Source organism: Salvelinus fontinalis, chromosome 7 (assembly GCF_029448725.1).
Source record: "Salvelinus fontinalis isolate EN_2023a chromosome 7, ASM2944872v1, whole genome shotgun sequence".
Classification (NCBI taxonomy): domain Eukaryota; kingdom Metazoa; phylum Chordata; class Actinopteri; order Salmoniformes; family Salmonidae; genus Salvelinus; species Salvelinus fontinalis.
Genome location: NC_074671.1, coordinates 48542590 through 48564266, shown reverse-complemented (window position 1 = coordinate 48564266; position 21677 = coordinate 48542590). Strand labels below are relative to the sequence as shown.

General features: G+C 41.5%; 2 protein-coding genes across 4 annotated transcripts in view; one reads left to right on the top strand and one right to left on the bottom strand.

The window, feature by feature from the left end:
- Positions 1–234: 234 nt before the first annotated feature.
- Positions 235–18188, bottom strand: LOC129859575 (CD99 antigen-like protein 2). Of its 3 annotated transcripts, XM_055929501.1 has the most exons (14): positions 18090–18188; positions 17890–17952; positions 13370–13399; positions 12856–12918; positions 9838–9876; positions 9293–9337; positions 9018–9071; positions 8331–8369; positions 7695–7745; positions 7445–7546; positions 6432–6464; positions 2258–2380; positions 1995–2048; positions 235–1625 (listed from the first exon to the last, which is right to left on the bottom strand). In XM_055929501.1, the coding sequence occupies exons 2-14, from the start codon at positions 17948–17950 to the stop codon at positions 1597–1599; spliced, it is 723 nt and encodes a 240-aa protein (XP_055785476.1). In that variant the 5' UTR covers positions 17951–17952; positions 18090–18188; the 3' UTR covers positions 235–1596. The 3 variants fall into 3 exon arrangements, with proteins under 3 accessions (XP_055785476.1, XP_055785477.1, XP_055785478.1); XM_055929502.1 differs by lacking the exon at positions 9838–9876 and having other exon boundaries at positions 17890–18163; XM_055929503.1 differs by lacking the exons at positions 235–1625; positions 1995–2048; positions 2258–2380 and adding an exon at positions 4225–5702 and having other exon boundaries at positions 17890–18165.
- A 1050-nt stretch (positions 18189–19238) lies between these two features.
- Positions 19239–21677, top strand: part of LOC129859574 (dehydrogenase/reductase SDR family member on chromosome X-like) — a 28147-nt gene continuing 25708 nt past the window's right edge. The window contains exon 1 of the mRNA XM_055929500.1: positions 19239–19329. The gene's annotated coding sequence lies outside the window, so the exon portion shown is untranslated. The remainder of the gene's footprint in view (positions 19330–21677) is intronic.

Below are 21677 nucleotides of genomic sequence, written 5' to 3'. Positions count from 1 at the left end.
CATGTGTCACTGGTCATTTGACTAAAATGAAAACCTGCAGGGTGTAAGCAGGACCTTCAACAACTGTACTCAGTAGGCCAACCCCTGGAACTAAGTGCATAGTACTATGTGCAGGTGCATTCAATTCACTGTAGAACCGTTGGTCAATCTTCATGATATACAAATGAATGGTACTATGGACAACAACACTGATGTTGAAACTTGATGGAAAACAACATTAAATAAAAATACCAATCAATTGTAAAAAGTGAACTTTATTGACAACAATAAGGTACATTATCGACAGCTCTCCATTGTCTTTCAGAGAAGGAATCAAACTTCCCTCAAAACACACAAAAGAACTACCTACACTCAACTAAGTCAACAAATGATTTCCTGTATTGGTAAAGAATAAGCAGTAACACTTCTTCAGTTAGTTACATGATAGGTTTTAATTACATGTGCTGAAAGTTAAAGGAGAACAAAAATGGCATATATCACACAGCAAAAAAACAGCAGCGCTTTTATATGCATTCTTCATTAGCATTTACAGCACAAGTGGCATGGTAGAATATGCTGGTTTACCAGTTTGGTATCAACCCCAGGTATCAATTTCTATTCGTATCTGTATTGCATCAGAAATCAAGCAATCATACATACAAATCTTAAACAAGTATAACTTAAAAATAACCACTTCTCAGTATAAATGTTGTTTTGTAAATAAACATGCACAATGCATTTTTTTTATTACCATGTGCATTTATGGTATCTTTCCTCACATAAACACTAACGAGTGGCTTGCACCCCAAACAATTGACTTACTAGAAGACAAAAAGTGATGCGGCTTTTAAGTTGAGCTTGAAACCAATCCTCATCCCAAATAGTACCCTACACATTCTATTTATATCCACCAAAATATTCCCTTTCTCTAAGGCACTTTTTTTCATTATACCTTCATCTATACAAACATTTCTAAATCCTTCTATTAAAATGGAATCCAATTAATAATTACATGAGTGTGCCATGTTGTAAAAGTATGCTTTGTGTGCATGGTTTGTTTTGATGTGTAACTACATACTCGCCTGGGTTACATTTTAAAACAAGCGCTGTCATTTGAGGAAAAGAGAGATCCTACTGCCAATCAGAATGTGATATATGTGGAGACAGTTCAAGTAAAACAAACATGAAAGCTATGTGCAATGTAAACACAGTCAAATGTCAAATGTCGTCGTGGATACTAGCTAGGCCTCCTAAAGTAGGAAATGAAAATGAAATGAAAAGTGATGAAAAATCTGCATGTTGAAAGACAATTGTTTGGTACTGAACGACATACAATGAAAATGATCGATACATCTTCACTGCAAAAAAAACAGTATTCAAGTTGTAAATCTATCCAAGTGTCTTTACACAGCTAGATAAGGCGCACACAAAAAAGAAAACATGTAACTAACATTCTCCAAAAGTTAAATTCCGCACGAAAGACAAATGAAAAAATATATATAGATTTTATTGTATTTTTTTGCCCACTGACGTCTCCAGCAGACAGTTGATACCTGCTGATGGAAGAAGGTGTTCCTTTGCTACAGGTGAGGTTCCTCTACGATGACCTGATCGAAGTTAATAGGACTTGAGCAAGTTGCTCATCACTGGAATCAGAAGAAGCACAGAAATAATGGTTATGTTATGTTCACAAAACAAAAAAAAGAATACATTGGAATTGAAAAGAACTTAAAACCCTTCTCAGCAGACCTTTTCCGGAGGGTTCCTTTGCCCTAATCTGTAGGAAAGAAAAGGAGGGCAGAGAGAAGTAAAGAAACAGAGGAGAAGCAAGACCCACCCAGAGAAAAGGCAGGAAAACAGAACAGGAATACTAGAATGAGATCTAGTATTAGGGAGTAGGGAGTATTTAGGAAGGTAGTAGATAGTGTAGGTAGTATATTGGAGTAGTGGGTAGTATATTGTAGGAGAGGGAGAGAGAGAGAGACTAGTGAGATCGTGTAATAACTAGTGCTTACATTGGGGACCAGACCGACCTCCATGTGCGTTCTTTCCCATTTCTGGGTCTACACCTGAATGGAGAAATACATAAGCATTTACATCGAAGAACATGTTATGTGCCACAGACAACTTTATAGTGGGACCTCTAGACCCTTGTATCTTGCCTTGAGACATGGCTGTAGACTTGTATTAGATGCCATACAGGGATCTACAGCCAGGGCAACCTTTTATCCACTACTACACATGCCGTACTGTACGTATTCCAATCCCATTCACTCACCTCCCTGAATCTTGAAACACAGTTTCTTCTTCTGGTAGGCAAAGTAGCTGGAGGCAGCGCCAAGGAGGGCCACTCCTATTGCACTCACTACGCCAGCGATCTGACCGGGTGCAGCTTCTACATCTACACAACAAAAAGATCCATTGTCGTTGTTGTTTAGTTGATACGGTTGTTTTCTCTCCTGATTGATTGTTATTAACCCTCCTGCTTTTTTTCCCCCGGTCGAATTGGAGCGATTTACAAGTTTTATCTCTGAAAATTGTAGTTCATTTAATCTGATTGTCATAAGGTTCCATGACTTTGTCCACACAGGGCATCTGAATACACAAAATACATTTGGATGATTTTTGATGTTTTATTTAACTTTTGTACACGGTCAAAAATGACCGGTCATTAGAAATGAATGGGTGAGACTACAATTAGTGTATAAAATTGCGTTCAGGCACATGCCCATTCATCAGATGGACACACTTCCTCTCCCAGACCCCCAAATGCATGTGTGTTTGAGCACACACACACACACACACACACACACACACACACACACACACACACACACACACACACACACACACACACACACACACACACACACACACACACACACACACACACCTCACTCCCATTCTTGGCTTCCATGGCAACCCCCACAGGAACCTTTACCCAATAGAATCTTTCCCCAACAGGAACCACACCTGTTGGCATTCTCACAAACAATCGCAACATTGTTTCAATAATATAAAGAACTTTTCTCACAGCTCTGGTATATAAAGCTTTTTTGAGGCCTTTCTCACAATTCATTCCATGGCAGCACAATGACCAAACGATATACTGAGGCTCTTAATCATATCTTTTATCATGACACTGGTGAGGAGGAAAGAGTCCTTGTTAAACTTTGACACAAATTAGTCTGTAATAAATAGCACAATATGTTTCATCTGAGTATTAATCCATAATTCATCTGTAAATAATCCATACATTATGCTTTTTTTTACTCAAAAACGTGTTGTATGAGCTCAGGTCAATGAGGCCTACAGGCCATAAATAGCAAATGGAAGTTCAAAACTTGTAATGTTCACAAGAACTGAAGTTGATAAAAAGATCTAACACCACATTAGGTGATAATATATGTATTATTATGGATTTATAATCAGCTGTAATGGGGCAGTAATTTTGGACCGGGAACACAGCATTAATTAACATGAAACAGGAGGGTTAAAGTCTATTAAAGAAAGTGTGAGTGAGTGAGGCTATTATTCATGTTGCATAACTTGCCTTTCTTTCTCAAAAACATAAGGATCTAATCTAGTTGCACACCAATGGAAAACATTAGGAACTATACCACAATTCCACAAGGTGGTGGTCGAGAGCCTTTTTATGAAGGCATCTGGTTGTAATGTGCTGGCAAAGTCTTTCTGGGTAGAAAATAGTGCAACAACAGAACACTACGGGGGCTGAAACACAAATATTCCAGAGTTTCTCTTTAAAAACATCTTTAAAACTATCTCGACAACAAACAAAAAAACATGAAACCATGGAACCTCAGAGAAAGTCACAACCCAGTGATACAGTGAAGGACATAACACGAACCCAACTCCAAGGACACAGAAAGTAACAAACAAAGAAATACACAATGGGATTAAAGTGAACAAACACTTGAACTTTTGATGAATAAACCTTACATACAAGTCAAAACTGGTTTTTCCCCATAGAGAACCGCTGTGAGTAATAGTGTATCAAGCATTGAAACAGGGCGGTGTCCAGGGTAAAAACTGGGTGACACCCCAACAAATGGTGACTTACTGCTGGAGAATTCAACCTACCGCCTGTGGCTACAATCGTACAGTTCAGTCCAATAACCTTCGCTCACAGTCACACATGGAAGCTATATTCTTCAAGAGCCGGGTGCATGGATTCCATCAACAGAAACCACGCTACGTGTTATACCAGAACACCATCAATCAGAATACTGTTCAGCAGGCTTTATTAACATCTGAAGGAATACAACAACAGACAAAGAGACGACAATAGCAATGTGTTGATAGCTAACCTCTCCGCTGTAACACACACAAGAAAAAAAGAGGTAGCACTTCTAACATGGTAAGACACGGTGTAATGGAAACAATATTTTGTGTTAGAATGCAAGTGGCCAAAGAAACATACCCCCAATGAAAGACATCCTTCAACCTTACAGGAACATTCACCATGATACATAAATCACTTGTAAACGCACAAGATTGTATAACCTCTTCTGGCTTAGCAAATGTATTAGAAATGTTGGAATATGAGAGAACTGCATGTCAGGATGTTCTAGAACACATTAGCACAAAAAAAAGTGTTGGATCTTTCAACCCGAGTGCTGTGAAGTTTGGCTATGCTAGGAATGTGTGCTGACTAGGCCTCTGTTGGGCTGTTAGGGCTAGGCTGCAAAAGCCTTAGTAAGTAACAGGCTTAGGGTACAGTAATGATGGGCATGTTAGGACAGGATGCGACATAGGAAAAAACATTTCAACAAAGACCTTCCAAGACATCTGGACTATGACCCATAATTGTCAAAAATTGTAAACATAGAGGGCTTCTCTAGCATTTTTATATCTTCATTATTTTTGCATTAATTGACATGTCATCTGGAAAGACTATCACACAAGAAGGAACGCACATATGAAACAACTACATGCAATGCATAAGAACGCCTGAAAAACCACACTAACCGTGGAAAATGTGGTTTCCACTGGCAAGTGGCCAAATATTGATAATAATATCAGTAACCGCTATCTTTAGGCTTATAGCTGTAACATTTTACAAAACAGAATCCCATAAGCTCAACACACAGGGATGATTCAGAAACTGTGACTTCAGAAAGTAAGAGAAGGGCGGGGTGTCAAAGAGGGGATGGAGAGCACACCCACTCCTTAAGGGATAAAACCTCTGAACTTTGTACTAACCCTAGCTTTAACCCAGTGAAAACTGGAGCCTACACTCAGAAAAAAAGGATCTCTCTAGAACCTAAAATAGTTATTCGGCTGTCCTATAGGAGAATCCCATTTGGTTCCAGGTGGAACCAAAGAGAGTTCTACATGGAACCCAAAGGGGTTATCCTATAGGGACAGCCAAATAAACCTTTTGTAACCATTTTTTCTAAGTATACAAACCATTGATCAGCCCTGAGAGGTGTTTTAAAGCACCTCAAACCTTTAACACCATGTAAACAACTAATCAGAACACTCCCTCATATCTGAGCACCAATCAGAACATAGGTGGATAGATGACTTCCTGATTCCTGAAAGTCACTGGAGGCTCATTCATTGGCCCACATCCAAAAGCTCCATGGCCTTCTCTAACAGAGGCAACACTGCTTGCTTTATGTTGGATATCCAAACATGGACGCCCTCTGGCATGTTAGCATCTAGCATCTTCAGGAATTGGCCCCACAGTAGGTCTAGATCTGCAACGACACAGAATCGTACCTGGGTTTTAGGCTATGGCCAATAGTGTGCACCCAATCAAGCCAATCAGAGTTAATTCCCCTTTGTATTCCAAACCAATAGTTCCCAATGGTCCCATAAAGCTTACTGTAATTATTTACCCAGAAGTTAAACTATATTTCTTGCTACTTAGGAAACAATTGCCATCCTCAAGCCTCCACTTGCACTATTTGATCAGGGAATCCTCAAAGCATGTTTCAACACATTTAGTTTGATAGACCTCATCCGCTCAGCGCAGCCCTTTTATTTGTTTTCTTATTCATTTTCAGTATCTGTGCTGTGTTTGGATTGAAACAGGGAGTATAGAACAACATAATCCGACCGTGAGGAGCACACACTAAAACCAGGGAAACAATCAGCCAACTTCCTCTGAGACAGGAAACGGATATGACTATAAAAGCCATATCATATTAGTCCCTCAAGAGGTGTGGGAAGAATTCATTGTCACTGAGATTCTTAATACTGCAGGCCTTTGACATGGTAAAGATGAGTGGTAAGAGTTAAATGAAAGGACTGGGTGTGGGTACAGTGGGTGAATACGGACTCTAAAGATTCCACCTAAATCTGGAGCGAAATAGCCAGAGAAATAGCCATTCAACTTGACAAACGGCACCCCATGTAATTCCTCCTCTGAGACGCTTGATAATTAACCTTATTTATTGTGGAAATAAATGGATTGATTGTTTTACCTTGAGGTTGATCTGCAGGAGCACCACCTCCTCCTGAAGAGGGACAAAGAAAGCGAGAAAGTAAGCAATAAATCCATGTTTGTGTACTTACATTTTTCAGTATTACTGTTTTGAATCAGTTTTACTAGCAGCACACAAGAACTTCAGACAAACTTCAGGCGAACCGAAAGTGCAATAAATGGCGTACCATTGGGATCTGAGGGGGCTGGGTCAGCGGCACATGCTATAGATTCTAAAGAGGGAGTAGATGCACTTCTACTCCCTCTTAGAATCTGTAGTATATACTTCTAGACATACTGTACATAGAAGTAGCTAGATAGGCCTGTGTGTGCTATTTACACATATGTGCAAATGTTCATGAAGACTTCAGAGATGTATTACATAAAGACTTAATTTAGTTGGTCAAATATTTCCAGATTCCTTTCAACATGTCGTCTTTAGCTTTCTAAAGCTCTCTTCCAAAGGGGCTCTCTAGTCATTACTGTGAGGGCTGAGATCTTCCCCTTACACCGAGTTCAATGACAGTTAATTTCAGTTTGTTTCCAGCTCCTCTGGACTCTCCAAAGTATCATGCAGGATAGCATCAGACGAACAGGCATATGGCACTAATTACATTGGTAACCATGAGGGGTTTTCCTATTCCCTATTTCTGCTTTTTTTTCTCTCTTTTGTAAAGAACAAGTAATTACTTCCATTCTAAGTGACTTAGAGGAAAAAGAGAAAGGAAATGCGTATACAGTTTTAAGACAGAACACTTCTGTTTTAGTCCACAGTGAATTTAGCACTGCAATTCATTTTAATATGACAACAATGGACCATTTCTGTCGGGTCCCCAGCCTCCCCGACATACTCTATTGTGCGTATTTTGACGTATGCTAGTCTGAGTAGAAACTACTCTCCCTCAACAGTAAGATTGCAGGCCTACTGTTGGAAGTCAAAACCCATGAACTAATTTGTTTGAGCAACACCCTTTGTCTTGCCTGCGACACTGCTTCTAAACTTAAATGTCCTACCTCCTCCTCCACCTCCTCCTCCACCTCCCTTGCCGGGATCAGGCTTGTAGCCACCGTTATCGCTCACATCAAACAGGTCGCTGTCGCCGAAGGACCCGCCACCTTCCAGATGAAAACAGTATAGCAACAGTGAGTCAGTAACAATTAGCCTTGTTTTCCTGGGAGTCCATAATAACAATAGACAGTAGCACACACTTAGTATATGATCATCAAACTGAGGAAATAAATGAATATATCCAATGCTTAGTACCGGTGCCTCCATCTTTAGGTGGAACAACAGCTGGTTTATCCGGTACGGGATCTATGGATGATAGACATTACAGTACAAGGGAGAGGAGTGGGAAGTTATATTACATTATAACATGTTATAATAACATTATAATAGGTCTTCACACTGGGAAGCATGCCACTAGTCCCTCATACCATTTCCTCCGACATTAGATGTGGAAAAAATCAGCACCTACAATCACTTAAGATCTTAAGTGAAAGTGACAGTGTGGTTAAGCAGGTTTTGAAAGCTCAAGAGGCCCAGCTTCTTATCAAGAGAGGTGAGAGTGTGAGAGTCACTGGACGCAAAGCAGAGGGAATCTCCTTTACATACCCAGCCATCACCATGTCTCAAGACATCTCAAGACGTCTCAAGGCAAAAGGTGATTGCTGGGTATGTAAAGGCTGTTGAGGAAAAGCTTAATCACAGATAGCAGTGGGTGTGATTCATCACAAGCCCGGTTGATTGCTTGATTCAATGATTGATGAATTGTTTGTTTGTCGATTGGGTTAAGGAAACAGGGAGGGAGGGACAAAGGGAGAATCCCCAATATAGACCTGCACCAAATAGAAAGACTTCTTCCCTAGACTGAGAAACTAACAATAACTTTGACTTTACCTGGACCCAAGGCATCAGTCAAGTCAAAACCCATCCCATCTATGAAGAGAAAATATAACAGAAAACATTCTATGATTGCATCATTTACAATGGATGACATCTCCCATCTTGAGGTCAATACTAGGTTTGCTTTAGGAATCAGAAGCCGGGCCTAAAATTAACTGTTTGGTCTGCAGCCACTGTGGCAGGTACTCGCCACTCAGATTTTTTACCAGCCAAAACATTACACTTTTTTTTTTTGTTTTACGGATGACCATGCTTTGTAATGTTTCTAAAACAAGAAATGTATTAGTAAGAAGTAATGTGGTATATTGGGATATAGGATTCATATTTCATTGTGCGAATAGCAGCTGTGAAACAAAACAGCAGAAATACTTTGAAAACAGCTACTGCAGCATTTTTCTGCAATAAATTGCCACTCGCACTTTTGACTATTTTATTCACAAATGTAATGCTCGCACTGTAGAGACCTGCAAATTGAACACCGTGGCTGGTGAAATAGACATTCTTACCCGCCAATACCTAAATCTACCCGCATTTGGCGGGTGGTGGATGTTAATTTTATGCACTGATCAGAATGTCTTCCTGTATTCAATAATCTTAGAGCTAGAATCCTGATCAAATAGGATGGATACTGTAATTACAAGTGATGGGTGTTACTTCAGCTGGTTGAGTTAATTTACTTACCATCAAATGGTTTTTTGGGATCTACAGGTGCGGGAGGAGGGGCAGGTTTGGGATCTGGAAAAGGCATCAAGTAGATCAACTATAAGAGCATTGTATTCCACATTTGGAAAATGATTGGACAAATGATTGGACAACATATTTAGTTAAGAACACATTAAATAAACACATTGACGTATCCATAAAATCTAAATCATCTGAGAACAGAAAGAAAATCTTAGTTGAAATACATGTGAGCTATCCATTCATTTGACATGTGTTGGCCATAGATGCCTTACTAGTTCCACCTTCTTTAGGAGGGATCCCAGCTGGTTTACCAGGATCTAAGAAGAGGAAAGGTGAATAAAGGAAAATGGATTAAAAAAAGCCTCAACTTTAAACCATAATTCCCAGGATTTTCACCTTTGAGTTTTACCATTTTAAAGCCAGGAAAGGAAAACTTATTAGAATTATAGCATAATAAAATAAGGTGATCCAGGCTGGGATTTGCTGAAAGGGATGGGTGTTTAATTTAGCCAGTTATTACTGGTTGAATATAACTGAATACCACAACAGTATAACTATACACTTTGATGCAGTTATAAATCTATCACCCAAATCGCAAACTGGATGAACCCTTAAAAGCAAATCATTGAAAAAGAAATCAGAGACAAGGAATGATCCAATCTTATTATCCCAGCACCAACGAGCTGGTGAGAGTAAGTCTGTTGAATGGGAAGGGTAACCAAATGTAAGTCTGATATATAGAAAAGTTCCAAGAGGAAAACCAACACCAGCTTAGACAAAGAGGGAGCCATCTACACCTATTATTGTGTCACTTTACCATCTGGACCTAGAGCATCGAATAGATCAAATCCTCCTCCTGGAGATGAAGAAATATAATGACATTTATTTATGCATTTAGCATGATTATAACACTGTCAACACAGAAGAATCTGGTCATGTAGAGGGGTATTTGAAGAAGTGTGACAACACAAAGGTGTCACGCCTTAGTATTCCTTAGTATTCTTTGTTTTCTGTAATATTTTGGTTAGGTCAGGGTGTGACAGGGGGGATGTTTGTATGTATTTGTCTCGTCTTGGGTGGTTGTATTGTATAGGGGGTTTTGTTGAGTGTATGGGGTTGTGTTCAGTATAGAGGTTTAGGAAAGTCTATGGTTGCCTGGTTTGGTTCTCAATCAGAGACAGCTGTTTATTGTTGTCTCTGATTGGGAACCATATTTAAGGCAGCCATAGGCATTAGGTTATTGTGGGTAATTGTCTATGTGTAGTGTTTAGTGTCAGCACTATTTGTTTGAATAGCTTCACGGTCGTCTGTTTGTTGTTTTTGTTCGTTTGTTCGTCTTCAAAATAAAAAGAAGATGTCGTTCTATCACGCTGCGCCTTGGTCCAATCTGCCTCATTACGACGATCGTGACAGAATTACCCACCAAACTCGGACCAAGCAGCGTTTTAAGCAGCAGCAGGAGCAGCGCATACAGGACTCTTGGACTTGGGAGGAGATACTGGAAGGTAAGGGACCTTGGGCACAACCGGGAGAATATCGCCTCCCTCGTGAAGAGCTGGAGGCAGCTAAAGCCGAGAGGAGGCGATATGAGGAGGCAGCACGGAAGCAAGGCTGGAAGCCCGCGAGTAAAACCCAAATATTTCTTGGGCGGGGGCTACAACGGAGTGTGGCAAAGTCAGGTAGGAGACCTGCGCCAACTCCCTATGCTTACCGTGGAGTGCGAAAGTACGGGCAGACACCGTGTTATGCGGTAGAGCGCATGGTGTCTCCTGTACGTGTGCATAGCCCGGTGCGGGTTATTCCACCTCCCCGCACTGGCAGGGCTAGATTGAGTATTGAGCCAGGTGCCATGAAGCCGTCTGGTCTCCAGTGCGTCTCCTCGGGCCGGCATACATGGCACCAGCCTTACGCATGGTGTCCCCGGTTCGCCTACACAGCCCAGTGCGGGTTATTCCACCTCCCCGCACTGGTCGGGCGACGGGGAGCATACAACCAGGTAAGGTTGGGCAGGCTCAGTGTTCAAGGGAGCCAGTACGCCTGCATGGTCCGGTATATCCGGCACCACCTCCCCGCCCCAGCCCAGCACCACCAGTGCCAACACCACGCACCAGGCTTCCAGTGTGTCCCCAGAGCCCTGTTCCTCCTCCACGCACTCGCCCTATGGTGCGTGTCTCCAGCCTGGTACCACCAGTTCCGGCACCACGCACCAAGCCTCCTGTGCGTCTCCAGAGTCCTGTGCGTCCTGTTGCTGCTCCCCGCACTAGCCTTGAGGTGCGTGTCCTTAGCCCGGTACCTCCAGTTCCGGTACCACGCACCAGGCCTACTGTGCGCCTCAGCCGGCCAGAGTCTGCCGTCTGCCCAGTGCCGCCTGCACTGTCCGTCTGCCCAGAGCCGTCAGAGCCGCCCGTCTGTCCCGAGCCGTCAGAGCCGACCGTCTGTCCCGAGCCGTCAGAGCCGCCCGTCTGTCCCGAGCCGTCAGAGCCGCCCGTCTGTCCCGACCAGCCAGAGCCCTCCGCCAGACAGGAGCAGCCAGGGCCGTCCGCCAGACAGGAGCAGCCAGAGCCGTCCGCCAGACAGGAGCAGCCAGAGCCGTCCGCCAGACAGGAGCAACCAGAGCCGTCCGCCAGACAGGAGCAGCCAGAGCCGTCCGCCAGACAGGAGCAGCCAGAGCCGTCCGCCAGACAGCCAGAGCCAGAGCCGTCCGCCAGACATGACCAGCCAGAGCCGTCCGCCAGCCATGACCAGCCAGAGCCGTCCGCCAGCCATGACCAGCCAGAGCCGTCCGCCAGCCATGACCAGCCAGAGCCGTCCGCCAGCCATGACCAGCCAGAGCCGTCAGCCAGCCAGGACCTGCCAGAGCCGCCAATCAGCCAGGATCTGCCAGAGCCGCCAGCCAGCCAGGATCTGCCAGAGCCGCCAGCCAGCCAGGTTCTGCCAGAGCCGCCAGCCAGCCAGGATCTGCCAGAGCCGCCAGCCAGCCAGGATCTGCCAGAGCCGCCAGTCAGCCAGGATCTGCCAGAGCCACCAAAGCGGGTATTAACTATGGTGGAGTGGGGGCCACGTCCCGCACCCGAGCCGCCGCCGTAGGATTGGCCCACCCGGACCCTCCCCTTCTGTGTCAGGTTTTGCGGCCGGAGTCCGCACCTTTGGGGGGGGGGGGGGGGGGGGGGGGTACTGTCACGCCCTGGCCTTAGTATTCTTTGTTTTCTGTAATATTTTGGTTAGGTCAGGGTGTGACAGGGGGGATGTTTGTACGTATTTGTCTCGTCTTGGGTGGTTGTATTGGATAGGGGGTTTTGTTGAGTGTATGGGGTTGTGTTCAGTATAGAGGTTTAGGAAAGTCTATGGTTGCCTGGTTTGGTTCTCAATCAGAGACAGCTGTTTATTGTTGCCTCTGATTGGGAGCCATATTTAAGGCAGCCATAGGCATTAGGTTATTGTGGGTAATTGTCTATGTGTAGTGTTTAGTGTCAGCACTATTTGTTTGAATAGCTTCACAGTCGTCTGTTTGTGGTTTTTGTTTGTTTGTTCGTCTTCAAAATAAAAAGAAGATTCCGTTCTATCACGCTGCGCCTTGGTTCACTCTGCCTCATTACGACGATCGTGACAAAAGGAAATCCTTGCATAGAGTTGATAAGAGTCCCTTCGGGGGGCTGGGCCACCCTACAGTCACATGCTGTGCTCATATTCTGTTTCTTTAAAGTGGTTACTCATGTTGAGTCATATGAGTCGTGACTAATGAGATGTCTATCTTCCCTTGCTTGTGACTTTTGTTGACTTCCAGAGTTTGTTTCATCCCACAGTCAGTGTTATATTATGTGATAGGTTTCCCTACCTGGACTGGGATCCTTTGCAGGTTTCTTTGGCTGTTTTGGAATAGCAGTTGGCTTCGGGTTATCTAAACAAAGAGAGTGGGTTTTTTTGCCTTTCATTAAATCTTTAATCACATTTCATCTATACATCTGTATAAATCTATATGGCTAGAAATGTTAACGAAACAAAAATCTGTACTATAATAACAGGATCATCATGTGTTATGAGTATTAAGAATTAAAATTGTCATTTCTAATCATATATAAAAGATTTTCAGAAGGCCTACATTATATTTGGACCTGAAATCCTGTTCAGTAATAACTAACTAACCAATTTGCATTATGCAAAATGTATTCAACTGGATCAGAGCCAGACAGCGCTGTGAGCAGTGCTACAGATAGGCAGAGGAGGAAGACGTACCACCTGAACACGGTGAGGAACAGCCATTACACCTGTTTCGTCCGTATGAACTACATCTACAGTTGGCTTACCTATCAACAGACATCAAAATAAAGTAAAAAGATCAAGAAACTTACCATAATCTAAGGCATCAGCAAGATCAAAGTCTGTGGGACAAAGATGAAATACTATTGGTCAGCCACAATGTCCAAGAAAACGCCCACAACACTGGCTGTCTACGCATCTTAGTTAGCACCACTTTCTACTCAACTAACTCAACTAGCTTTTTTAACTGTGTGCTAAAAAAGTTCCATGGAACCACCAGTTGCTATGTGCGTGTCTGATATCGTGACAGTGTTTGTGCTACTTAACAGCAGGTAGGACATCCTGTATTGGTTGCCTGGTGAGGTTTTGTTATGGGGGAACTGGCCTTGCCTGGCATGCAGTCTGTTTCCACTACAGTCAGTTGCGGTTTGAATGACTCATAGGCAGCTGAAACCGGAGAGCCTCCTTGAACACTCTACTTTCTCTACTCTGCCTTGGCTGTAGTTAAACCTTTAGGAATGAACCAGGCTAAGACTGAACTAGCACACTAACTAATTACCTAATTAGCCAACCCACTTAAAATAGAGGCCTCCCAGTTTGAATACATTTTCTTACTGCGTCCGAACCTTCCACTGTATAAGAATACGGTCTCAAGTGAAACTGAGCAGAAAAGTCAGATAGTTGCTTCTTACACTGTAAAACCAAGTGTTTAGGATCTGAACACATACCTAAACTAACACTTTCTGAGACACTTTTTAACACGCATCAAGGCATTTAGAATTGAAATGAAAACACATCACAGTATTTAGGCTGTGACACTTGTTAACCACATGCACACGTTTATTCAGCACAAGGCGTTTAGGTTTTAAAAACTAAACACTGGGGGTGTTGCTTGAACACATTTCCCAGCATGCCTCTTGAGTGAATGTGAGCAATGCCAACCCAAGACTGTGTTTGTTAGTGACAGAGAGATGGTTGTTGTAATAAATTCAGTCCAAGTAACTACCTAAATTAATCTGTAACCCTTTATGACCACATATTATACATTGAGTGTATAAACATTGGGAACACCTGCTCTTTCCATGACATAGACTGACCAGGTGAAAGCTATGATCCATTATTGAAGTCACTTGTTAAATTTACTTCAATCAGTGTAGATGAATGGGAGGAGTATGGTTCAAGGGTTTTTAAGCCTTCAAACAATTGAGATGTGGATTGTGTATGTGTGCCATTCAGAGGTTGAATGGGCAAGTCAAAATATTAAGGTGCCTTTCGAACGGGGTATGGTAGTAGGTGAACTGCAACGCTGCTGGGTTTTTGCCGCTCAACAGTTTCCCGTGTGTATCAAGAATGGTGGGAAGCATTGGAGTCAACATGGGGGAGCATCCCTGTAGAATGCTTTTGAGACCTTGTAGAGTCCATGCCCCAACAAATTTAGGCTGTTCTGAGGGCAAAAGGGGGTGCAACTCAATATTAGGTAGGTCCTCCTAATGTTTTGTACACTCAGTGTACATTTCATAAGGCCTCGACATCGTAGTCTGAAAATCTTGGCTTATGTGCCACATCAGACCTTCAAGTCACAGGACGCTGGTTTATGATGTGATTAGTAATTCCTATCAGAATGAGGGAGGATATCCAAGAATTTGAAAATTGTATCACCCACAACCTGCAGTCAGAATGACTGCTATGGTGAATGACTTAATAAACAAGACAACCTGAACCAGTGGTTCCCAACCAGGGATAATAGGACCCCCGGGGCTACTTGGCCTAGCCACAAGTGGTACTTGAGAATACTCATGAGAACATAGGCCTACTAATAACATACTCATGAGGGGGTAAATCAGGGGTACTCCGGCAGAGTAAATTCTGTTGGTGGTACAGTAACTTCAGAAAGATGTAAACCACTGACCTAAACCTTTTAAAGTAAAACAACCATCTCAGTAACGGGTGCAATAAATCCAACCCCTCACAGATTGGATTCGTTTTTTGTTTTATGAAGTTATTTATCTTTGTATAGTATAACATCAATTAATCAATCAATGTGTATGAGGAAACATAGATTTAAAAAAAAAACTATTCTACAAATCAACCTGCAACAAAGCATGCTGGGAAACATGATAATGAGGGCCCCTCCCATGTCTTTTTCACTCTGAGAGAGTTACCAGAAATGAACTCAACACAGCCAAGTAACAACAACACCATGCGATTAAAAAGATTTCTTGAATCAAATGTCCTGTCCAGTTAGGTGACAGACATTCCTAACACTGATCTGAATAAGGCATGGGAAGTCACATCAATTTCTAATGACTAAATGCACTCTAAACAGGATGATGGGAAAGTAAACAGTAGTGTTATAAAACATAATACTTAAGAGATATATGCGTTCTCTTGGTTGGAAACTGACTGGAAAAAGCTGAGTATCAGGTTTAATCTTGCAATCTAAATGCCTTTGATTAAGATGATAACCTTTATTGGCTAATTTAAATGCCTATTGTTTAAGATTTAAACACTGATATTTGAGGTATAAACGTGTCACATGTTTCATGGTTTTACAGTGTACTTTCAGAAGAAAGACCAACAAGCTATTAACTGTATCAACTAACTAAATATAACCCACTTGTACTAATTATTTCACTGTGTACTGGACACTTGAGGCAATGATGGGGTAGTATAAAACAGTCTTTCTTCAGTTCAGTCTGTTTTTTAAATCTAGGCATCACATGTGTCATCATGAAGACAGCGTGCCCATCTGGGTAGGGGTTTGGGGCTGCATGCCTGTTGTCAACTCTAGCCAATCCTGGAGCAGCCTCACACAGGAAGCCAAGAGACACAGCCATTAACAGGATGGGAAATATATTTTGAATGTTACGTTCATTGGGTGCTGAGTATAACTCACAGAGGAGCTATAAGGCTGAAAAGTCTTTCAAAGTCCAATATCTTGTAAATTTTCCCTGCAACAGGGTGATCAAATTAAGATCCTAAACCTATATTTTTTTTACAAACATTGCATTGTGGGAAAGAAGATCTGAAACATTGGGGTGAGAGCAACAGTATCTGATAGTATCTGATTAAAAACTAGCAACTAGCAAATGTATTGCCAACTAAGTTTGTTGGAGCTACTTTCTATCTGTATATTTTTCAACTGACACACAAGTACAGAGAGCCTACAAAAAAAACAAGGTAGCTTAGCTTGAAAGTGTCTCGAAAGAAGAAAAACTTCAGCGAGAGAGTTGTTAGTATGCAGTACAGGGAACTGTGTTCTGCAAACCTCCCTTACCTTTCAGTAATTAAATCCTGCTAGAAAACAAAACTCTCTCTGTGCATTTCAGACTTGTTTTTCAAAGTTGTGCCCAGTTGTGCAAGTTAGTATTGCACACACATGTGCTTCCCTATGAGCCAAAGACACTACCCTGATTATAAAGGGCAGACTAGACACACCCTTGAGTCATATACTACCACACTAAGATGAGTCAGAACTCTTCTGAGAGCAAGGATTATAAAACTGTACAAGAAGTACACAAGTGTTGTAGTAGCCTACACATTTGAAAGTGTTATACTGCCTTGCTGTTAAAAACTTCTTCAGGATCAGTAGGTCCCCCGTGGGACGGTTGAGCTAACGTAGGCTAATGCGATTAGCATGAGGTTGTAAGTAACAAGACAATTTCCCAGGACATAGACATATCTGATATTGGCAGAAAGCTTAAATTCTTGTTGATTTAACTGCACTGTCCAATTTACAGTAGCTATTACAGTGAATAATACCATGATATTGTTTGAGGAGAGTGCACAGTTTTGAACATGAAAAGTTCTTAATAAACAAATTAGGCACATTTGAGCAGTCTTGATACAAGAGTTTTAACAGAAATACAATGGTTCATTGGATCAGTCTAAAACTTTGCACACCACCTAGTTGCCAAAATCGTAATTGCACCTGGGCTGGAATAATATATTATGGCCTTTCTCTTGCATTTTAAAGATGATGAAACAAAAAACAAAAAATGGTTGTTTTTTTCTTTGCATTATCTTTAAACAAATCTAATGTGTTATATTCTCCTACATTCCTTTCACATTTCCACAAACTTCAAAGTGTTTCCTTTCAAATGGAACCAAGACAATGCATATCCTTGCTTCAGGGCCTGAGCTACAGGCAGTTAGATTTGAGTATGTCATTTTAGTTGAAAATGGAAAAAAAGGGGCCGATCCTTATTAAGGTAAATGCATGTCATTCTTAGCTGTTCAACTAAAGACTGCATGGGTGAGTGGGGTGCGAAACAAATGCATGCAACAGGCGCGTGCCCTAACACAAATAGACATAACACATAGGGGGGCGCAGACATGGAATTTCCCAGTCTATTTTCTTGCCTAAATCTATAAACGTATTTCTACTACTTTTAGGCCAATCTTGTGTCTACCTTATCCAAAGGATGGGCCTAAGCAAGAAGTATACCTTTAAATAGGCCTACGTTACCATCAACATAACAACAAAAACAACAAGTAAACAACAACACTAATAGCAATGATCCTCATATTATTATCATTATCATAATAGCTATTCATAATAGTCCTAATAATGGCTTGGTTATGTATCCTGGGTGGGGGAAAAAAACCTTACCTTCTGTTTTCGTCCCTACAGCAAGAGTTACAAACAAGGCAATCCATAAGCAAGATTTCATGTCTGCTGAATAGGAAAGAAAACAAAAGTTTTCCTGAATTATCCGATGCTGGATCGATATGGCTATTTTAACTAATCCCTTGCTCGGAGTTCTTTGTCAAAATTAAATCGGTAACTTTAGGGTGTGTCAACGTGCCTACCAGCGCTCGAGTGTTCTCCAGTTACAGAGTGGCAGTCAACTTTCCAACAGAATGAAAGAGCAGTCAGGGTGGGTGTGCTGCAAGTAACTTCATTAAATAAAGGCGTTACCCATGCCGCGCATCAGGTCACAAGCTGAGAGAAGTGAGGGGCATAAGCCTAAATTGACATTACTCTTGTTGCCTATCACCATCAATTGATTGAAAATTAATGTAATTATCCTTACTCAAACGCTATATGAACTGTCTCTATTCAAGGGAAAGTATTATTTTATCAGCATATGCGTATAGGCTACACAAAAGCTATTTTGCATCAATTTCATGGTTTATGATGTAAAATAATAGAACACTGCAGACACCTACGTTCAATTATTTCTCAAATACTCCTCAGCAGATGCAAATGTTTGGTACTCCCATAACACATTGTCTATATGAACGGGGCGATTGTGCCATCTAGCGAGACGTCATGGTTTTCATTTTAATTTGTAACGTGCCTTTTCAGACTGTGCGGTGTGCGTAAAAGCGAAGAAAATGTGGCAATTGGCCATGGTGAAAATGGTAATGAGAAATAATGTAATTGGCAGCTATACTACAAACTCTCATCTTGTAAAATAGTGTGTAGTAGGCTATGGCCTAATCGATGTAATGCATAGTCTATAATAGGAAAATGACCAACATCGAATAACAGAGCACGATATTGAAATAATGTTTGCCTTCTTATTTAAAAAATTATAATAATGAGATTTGAAATCGTCTCTGTTTATCAACATCTGAGGATTATGGAATCGTGGTCAGTGTTGTCTATATATAATGATGTATAATCATATTTGTGTTGCTTCCGTGAATGTTGAGGTCTCTAAAGACAAATGCATAGGCCAGTGGATGCCAGCGAGTCTGACTCTTCAAGTTGGCACGCATCAATGCAGATTCCAATGAGGACTAGTTCGGGTGCTTTAGAGTGCAGATAACGTGTCCATCATTTCATTCATAAGAGCCGGAGCAACAGAGCCCGCTTATTCATCCTCTTTTTCTTCGCTGCTGACATGCAGTCCTTCTTGTCTCCATTTAACAAGGCGATCTTAGTGGCTTTGTTTATTTTTGCCATCTTACTCATTCTTTATGTAATACTATGGTATATATGCCGAGACGTGGATTGTGACCACGGTATCTGACGCTTGTCGTGAGAAAAGCAGACGATACCCTGACTTTGGCTTATACGGAGACGCGCCAGGGTGACCCTTTGGTAAGTCCACAGGCGCGTCTTGACCGCTCTGACCATGAGCTCAAGGTGCATCATTTAACCAACGGTAACATGGAATTCGTTTGTATATATTGGTGATGTTGAGTACAATATGTGCAGTTCCTTTTATGTTTATCGTGTAGGCTGAATACCCTATTCAATTTGATCTCCAACGTGTTGCGCCACATTCGTGTTAGCATGAGGTAGGCTATTGCAAAGCAGGGGAAATGTTTCCCTTGATTTCTATTAGTATTCATAGTAAAATTGTATAATTCAGTAAAACGTATATTAGTGGAAAAGCTGCTACCGTGTGACAAAGAAGGCGGGAAGGTGGTTCAGGCTACACGTTTTTGAAGCATCCGTGTCACCCTTATCCCCCTCGCTTGCAAATGTCCCGTTCTTGGTCATCCAACAAAAACACCGTTGACAATTCATAGAGACGTGTTGCATGAGGAGGCATCAATAACATTTGAAATTCTATTGAATCATTCTGGTTCTGATTCTGGTTCATCCACAATTGGAAAGTGTGATGGGAATAGACGGGATTAATTTTATTCTATGAATATTTCAATTCTGCAGAATGTCCTGTAAATGCTTACCTTTAAAACAGCTCTGCTTTTTTATTTTAGTTCATTTGACCTTATATCGTGTCCTGTGTATCCAACATTAGATGTAATAACATTGCAATAACAAAATCCCAACCATCTCTATACATATTGGCATTGAAATCAAAGAGAAAGCTTTTTGATGCAGATACTCAGCATATAGCCTATTCATATTGTTGGATAACAATTTAGGCCTACTGCCCCCAGTAGTCTATTCTACAATACATACAAATATATGATTTAATAATCCCACTCAGTCTGAACTTCCCACTCGTGCTGAAAAAAAATAAGGTTCTTAAATGGTTCTTCCTCAGCTTTTAAGGTTCCTTGGATAACTCTTGCCTTGATAAAGAACAGTTTACTTAAGCGTGGGGTTCTTGATGTGGATCTACGGTTCTTCAGAATTCTAAAAGCTTCTTGGAATAAATGGAAGCCTGCATACATTTAAATGAGAGTTAAAGGAACACTCAGCTGTGTAAAAGAACCCCAGTGTTGGTGTTAATAACCAGAGTTGAACCAAAACCATGCAATACAGGACCAAAAGTATGTGGACACCTTCTCGTCAAACATCTCATTCCAAAATTATGGGCATTAATATGGAGTTGTGATCTCACTTTATGAAGGCCACAGGACTTAATATGAAAGAATGCAACAACTACGTCTCTGTCATTAGCAAAAAAAATCCCTTTAAAGGCACCATGGGAAATATGCAGATCAGGCTTAAAACCATACAGCAGGGCTATTTAATTATGGTCCTGGAGGGCCGAGCCATTTCTTCTTTTTTTTTCAAAGAACCGTCTCATTTATGGTTCTTCAAAGACCCTAAAATGGTTTTCTTATGGCTTCGCTCTCAAAAACCTTATTTGGTTCCAACATGCACCTTTTATTTTTAGTAGTGCAGTCTGAACTGACTGGTTGCATCCGAAATGGCACCCTATTCCCTATGTAGTGCTCTACTTTTGACCAGAGCGTTCTGTAGGGAATAGGATGCAATTTGGGATAGAACTGACTCTTGGGCCCAGGTCAAAAGTAGTGCATTATGTAGGGAATAGGGTGCAATTTGGGACGCAGAGGAGAAGAGACCTCTAAATAGGAGACCTCTAAATAGAGAGAAATGTGTTTTCATAACACTTTGAAGTTGGAGCTTACCCACCTGCTCTGTTCTAGCATAGCCTACTGCTCTATAGTTCCAGTAAAGGTAAACCTGAAGTTTGTCAATCCCTCAGGGGGCCTTCATGGAATGAGCTCCCTGCTGTTTGACAGAACACAAAGACTGTGCACTTTCCTGACAGTGTAAACAACGTCATCGAAACACACAACAATGGGTTGACTTGATTTGACTGTAGACTGTCTGCCAGTGATGCTGTCTTGTAACTTTTCAAGGACAGTGTTTAATAACCCAAATCTGATGCATTCTATCACTATGACACCGGCGAGTCAGTCACTATAAATGCTATTTGGAGAACAGTAAAAACAAGCAAAAATGACCCCAGCCATTATCACCTTGGCTGCTGTAGCTTCATTCAGTCGATCTACAAATACATAGTCTATTAGCTATACAATTAGCCCATACACATTAACCCACATTAACTCAGCACCCGGATTAAAAACTATAATTTAATACAGAAGGATCTCTCAGCAAAAAAAGTATTTAAAAAAACAAAAGCTAAACAAATACCTTTGCTTTACAGAAAAAAAGTTTGTGCAGTTGTACAGCTAATTTCCTGCAATTCTACACATTTTGCC